Source organism: Ranitomeya variabilis, chromosome 1 (assembly GCF_051348905.1).
Source record: "Ranitomeya variabilis isolate aRanVar5 chromosome 1, aRanVar5.hap1, whole genome shotgun sequence".
In the NCBI taxonomy this organism is placed as follows: Eukaryota; Metazoa; Chordata; class Amphibia; order Anura; family Dendrobatidae; genus Ranitomeya; species Ranitomeya variabilis.
Genome location: NC_135232.1, coordinates 1,068,386,568 through 1,068,392,567, shown reverse-complemented (window position 1 = coordinate 1,068,392,567; position 6,000 = coordinate 1,068,386,568). Strand labels below are relative to the sequence as shown.

The 6,000-nt window shown below is 44.7% G+C and overlaps 1 protein-coding gene across 1 annotated transcript in view; it reads left to right on the top strand.

The window, feature by feature from the left end:
• Positions 1 to 575: 575 nt before the first annotated feature.
• The window catches only part of NWD2 (NACHT and WD repeat domain containing 2), a 298,741-nt gene continuing 293,316 nt past the window's right edge, over positions 576 to 6,000 (top strand). The window contains exon 1 of the mRNA XM_077279924.1: positions 576 to 726. Coding sequence (XP_077136039.1) covers positions 576 to 726 — 151 coding nt within the window. The remainder of the gene's footprint in view (positions 727 to 6,000) is intronic.

Below are 6,000 nucleotides of genomic sequence, written 5' to 3'. Positions count from 1 at the left end.
TCACCAGGGGATACAGTGAGGCGCGGACTGTGAGGAGGATATATTATTGTGGGCTGCTCTCGGTCCCCGCCGTGCGCACGCTGCTCTCGGTCCCCGCCGTGCGCACGCTGCTCTCGGTCCCCGCCGTGCGCACGCTGCTCTCGCTGTCTGCGGTTTCTGCACGGAGCGGTGCCCAGTTTGAACCATCCCGCCGCGGATGCCAGTGGTCTCTGGAGCGATGGCGCCCCTCCTCTCTGCTAGTAGCTGGGCAGGGATCAGGGAGTGAAGATTCCCCCAAGTCACATGTTCCCAGCAGCAGCAGGAGCAATAGCTGCCGGTCTTGACTGCAAGAGAACAAGCTCCCGTCCGCCGCTGGCACTCCGAGTACATGGGGCGCCCCTCACTGCTGCCTGCGGTGCCGGGAATCCCGGAGACTGCCCGTCTCTGCCGCTGAGCTGTGTTTCTGCCGTAGTTGGCATGGCCCTTCTCTGCATGCAGGTGGTTAACCATTTAGATGCGGGTGCCAGCGGGTAAGAAGTTGCCCAGCAGTGACTCACCGACTTCACTTCTTGTCCCTGGCATGTGAAGCAGCAGACATGTGGCCGTCTGGAGCTACCAGTAGGGCACCGTGCCCCCGGGACTCTGCTATCAGGAGAGCAGCTTTTTCTGGGAACCTCTGTACAATGCCCCCACACCTTGTGCCAACGGGGAAAAGCGTCCGGGTCTTCATCAGTGCCAACCCTGAAGGTAACGCCGTACTTTGTTAGAACTGTCTCTGTGCTTGTTGTGTGTGTGTCTGATGGTGTGTATGTGTGTGTGTGTATGTGTGTGGTACTGATATGGTGTGTGTATTACTGATGTGTGTGTTACTGATGTGTGTTACTGATGTGTGTGTTACTAATGTGATATGTATTACTGATGTATGTGTGTGTTACTGATGTGGTATGTATTGCTGATGTGGCGTGTGTGTTACTGATGTGTGTGTTACTAATGTGGTGTGTGACTGATGTGTGTTACTGATGTGGCATGTGTGGTACTGATGTATGTGTTACTGATGTGTGTGTTACTAATGTGATATGTATTACTGATGTATGTGTGTGTTACTGATGTGGTATGTATTGCTGATGTGGCGTGTGTTACTGATGTGTGTGTTACTAATGTGGTGTGTTACTGATGTGGCATGTGTGGTACTGATGTATGTGTTACTGATGTGTGTGTTACTAATGTGATATGTATTACTGATGTATGTGTGTGTTACTGATGTGATATGTATTGCTGATGTGGTGTGTGACTGATGTGTGTTACTGATGTGGCATGTGTGGTACTGATGCGGGGTGTGTGTGTGTTTGTGCTACTGATGCGAAGTGTGTAAACTTACAAGTAGGACTGTAGCTGTTGCAGAACCTTTTTAATATCACAAGTAACTATACTAGTCATAGGTTGAAGTGTCCGTGAGCTTATTATGTACATAGTACATGGTGTGTGTGAGTGTGTGTGTGTGTGTGTGTGTGTGTGTGTGTGTGTGTGTGTGTGTGCGCGCGTACCCTGTATAAAGGTGTTAGGTTGTAAGCTGGGCTGGGCAGGCTGATGTCTCTGCTCATCCTGGTGGCTCAGTATTGCTCATCTTTGCCATGTCTGTGGCTTCCATCATTGTGCTGGTGACTTATGAGTTGTGGATCGTGTGTTATTATGTGTTATGTAATGCTTGTGATGTGATGATTACTTGTACTCCTGTTCCTGTATGGTATCTGTCAGGGTAAAGGTTGCTCTCATTCCTAGTCTGTATGATGGTCTTTAGAGCAGTATATGGGAGAGCATGCATCTCCTGCTCTGCTCTGTAACACAGATGAAGATTTACATGTGTGTTTAACCCTTCATTAACAGGACTGTTCCTACTAGTTGGAGAATACAGTGTGTGAGCATGTCCTCATCAGTAAGTGTATTTATAGTAAGCCCACACGCCTCATTGAGCCTGAGATGAATGCCAGGGTTACAGAAGATCCATCACACATTAGTCTGATGTCTTCACTTCCCGGGAAGGTTTTTATGATTCCTTTACAATGTGCTCAGATGTCACACACTGGGGAAGTCTGAACCCTGCATAACAAATGACTGGCATGTGTTCACAGCACCCTTCATAGAGACACTAAAAAGTAGGTGCCCCAGATTTGCCAGAAAAAGATGATACGGATATAGCAGCATGCAGAACACAAAGCACAACAGTGGCTGTATCTGAGTCAGAGGATCAGACCAGGAAACCAGACCAGGAGACCAGACCAGGGGACCAGACCAGGGGACCAGACCAGGGGACCAGACCAGGAGACCAGACCAGGGGAACAGACCAGGAGGCCAGACCCAGGGACCAGAGCAGGAGGCCAGACCAGGGGAACAGACCAGGAGGCCAGACCAGGCACCAGACCAGGAGAGGTGACAGCTGTCCATGAGGAATGTAGGACAAGTATATGGACATACAGCGCATACAGGATGTGCACGTACAGCAGAACCGATCAGGGCAGCAGATGCAGCAATGCTGAGTTTGGTGCGGTTAGAAAACTTCAGCCTTGAAGAGGAAGTGAAGAAACACACACATATATATGTAGATGTATACATATATATACATACATTCAGACAGATCTGTATATATATACAGTATATATATATGTATATATATATATATATATATACAGGGTACACACTAACATATGTATACGCATGCAGTTATATATATTTATATATATATATATATATATATATATATATATATACACACGTGTACACACACATATATATGTAGATGTATGCAATGTATATAACAGTGCGTATGCTTATATGTGTGTGTAAATGTATATAACTGCATGCGTATACATATATGTTAGTGTGTACTCTGTGTGTGTGTGTATATATATATATATACAGTATATATACAGATCTGTGTGAATGTATGTATATATGTATACGCACACAGTTATATACATTGTTACGTATATACAGTGTACACACTCATATGTATACGCACACAGTTATATACATTCTTACATATATACAGTACACACTCATATGTATACGCACACAGTTATATACATTGTTACGTATATACAGTGTACACACACATATAAGCATACGCACACAGTTATATACATTGTTGCATATATACAGTGTACACACACACACAGCACACATTTATCTGACTCCGCTTATCCTGATGCCACACTCTACTGTTACATAGGACTGATCTTTGATGCAGACGCTGCTTTATTTCTTCTGTGCTGCTCCGGTTAGTCCGTTCTTCTTCCTCCCCCTCCATTATTGCCGCACCAGGGCCGGCTGTGACTGCAGAGCAGTACGTTTCGAGGTTGTGCATCGGTGACATCATTGTCTACAAGAAGCGTTGACATCACTGCCGTCAGCCCCGGGGATGGGACACATTTCTCTGTGCTGAATGCTAAGTTGTCATGTAAAGCGTAAGTCGGGGCCTGGCAGGATCACACATGGCCGCTGACGCCCGAGCGCTCACTTAGCTCTGACCTTGCCACTCTCCAGGCTTCTCCCTTGGTCTGAAGCTGTAACCAGATCTCCCACACTATGGCTCCCTGTGTATTTGCAGCCTACATGAAGGAAAGACTGGAAGCAGCTGAAGGATCAGTGTGTCATGTAATATTTGCTGAGAACGCATTTCCTTATGTAATAAGCGGCTGGGTATCAGATTTGCTTCCCCTAGTCTGGTCTTCGTGTGCTGTCCACGGCCCCGGTGCTGAAGCAGCATTATCTCCAGGGTCACTCACTGATGAGGACAGGTTTATGCAGCACAGGTGGAGGACGCCAATGTTACTTTTATTGTCAGGGTTTTGTACTTTCCATTTGTTTTCTTCTTCGTGATGATCCTTTGCTTCTGCATTATAAAGGGAATACACTGGGAGCGGAAGGTAGATGGTAGATCACCAGCCAACAGCGCATCCATAGGTAAATGCTACTATCACTAGGTGAGTCGGAGTAGTCTATTAAAGGGTTAGCTTTACCCTTTAAGTTTAGGGTGTTTTAACTTTTAATGTGGCTTGCGATATGGCTACTGATTGTGCCCGATTCACAAGTGCTCCTCTTTGGGGTATGGCTGGGTTTGGCTGATCAAAAAAGTTACTCTTCAATCAATGCAGTTTTGTGAAGGTGAGACTGGGTGTTCTTAATGGGAATCAATCAGCAGGTTTGTGTTATGTAGCATTATAATGTAGCAGCTGCGACAAAGATTTCAGCGATGTGTCACATTTTAGGCTGCGTGCTGTGGTTTCCATACAATGAAGGTTTTATCACCAGGAGACTATCACAGCCTAGATTACAGGCCTGTTCCAACCACGCCCACTTCATTGATAAGCAGCTCACTGTCAATAGACAGTGTACGTAGAGAGCCTGGCGTGGGTGGGAGCAGCTTTCTGAGTTCTTCTACATGCTACATGTAAGAACTCTGATTCTATCACAACTATTGCACTCAGATACATCGCTGGAGTCAGGGTCTCTTTTCCTACATTATGCTGCATTCAGATGAAGTAGCAAAAACCTTTACCTGGTGACAGAAGAAGAGCAACTGTAGTTTTATTAGCAATATTGGAAGGAGAAAATACAAAAATGAGCTCTTTTTTTTAAAGAAAACTATCTCGTAGCACAAGCTATGGAGGTTGTTACCTTCTAAATAAATGTTCAAGCTTTCTAACAACCACATACATACAGTCATGGCCAAAAGTATTGGAACCCTTGAATTTGTTCCAGAAAAGGAAATATTTCTCCCAGAATATTATTGTAATTACACGTTTTGTTAAGTTTATTTCCTTGTTTGTATTGGAACAACACAAAAAGAACAGAGAAAAAGAGGCGAATTGGACGTAATCTCGCGCGAAACCCCCATTGTTGGCATCCTTAGCTTAATATTTGGTTGCACACCCTTTGGTATAAATAACTGCAATCAGTCGCTTACTATAACCATCAACAATCTTCTTACACCTCTCAACTGGATTTTTGGAGCACTCGTCTGCTTCAGGTCTCTCATATGTGAAGGCGCCTTCTCCTGGCAGCAATTTTTAGATATCTCCACGGGTGTTCAATGGGATTTAGATCTGGACTCATTGCTGGCCATTTCAGAACTCTCCACCTCTTTGTTTTCATTGATTTCTGGGTGCTACTTGAAGGGGGTTATTATCTTGTGAAAGACCCATACCATAGAATGCAAGCCCAGCTTTCTGATACTGGGCACTATATTGCAGCCTAAAATACTTCAGATCTTCAAATTTCTTGATTCCTTTCATGCAGTCAAAGCGCCCAGTGCCACAGGCAGCAAAACGAACCGAAAACATCTTTGACCCTCCACCATATTTGACTGTAGGCACTGTGTGCTGTTCTTTGTAGACTTCTTTCCATTTTTCGGTAAACAGTAGAATGATATCCTTTACCAAAAACCTCTATCTTGGTCTCATCTGTCCACAAGATGCTTTTTCAGGAAGATTTTGGCTTACTCACATTTTGACAAACTGCCATCTAACTTTTTTATATCTCTGTGTCAGCAGTCGGGCCCTTCTGGGTCTTATGTCATAGCGTTTAATTTCATTCAAATGTCTATGCATAGTTCACACTAGCATTGATGTACCCTGAGCCTTCAGGACAGCTTGAATGTCTTTGTAACTTGATTGGGGCTGCTTATCCACCATTCGGACTATCCTGCATTGCAACCTTTCATCAATTTTTCTCTGCCGTCCATGTCCAGGGAGATTACCTACAGTGCCATGGGTGGTAAACTTCTTGATTATATTGCGCACCATTGACAAAGGAACATCAAGATCTTTGGAGATGAACCTCGAGGTTGTTGATATTTTTCAACAATTTTGGTTTTCAAGTCCTCAGTCCGTTCTCTTCTCCTCATTCTGTTCTCCTTGCTTAGTGTGACACACAAACGCACAATGCAAAGATTAAGCCAACTTCTCCCTTTTTTATCTGGTTTCAGGTGTGATTTTCATATTGCCACACCTGTTACTTGCCGCA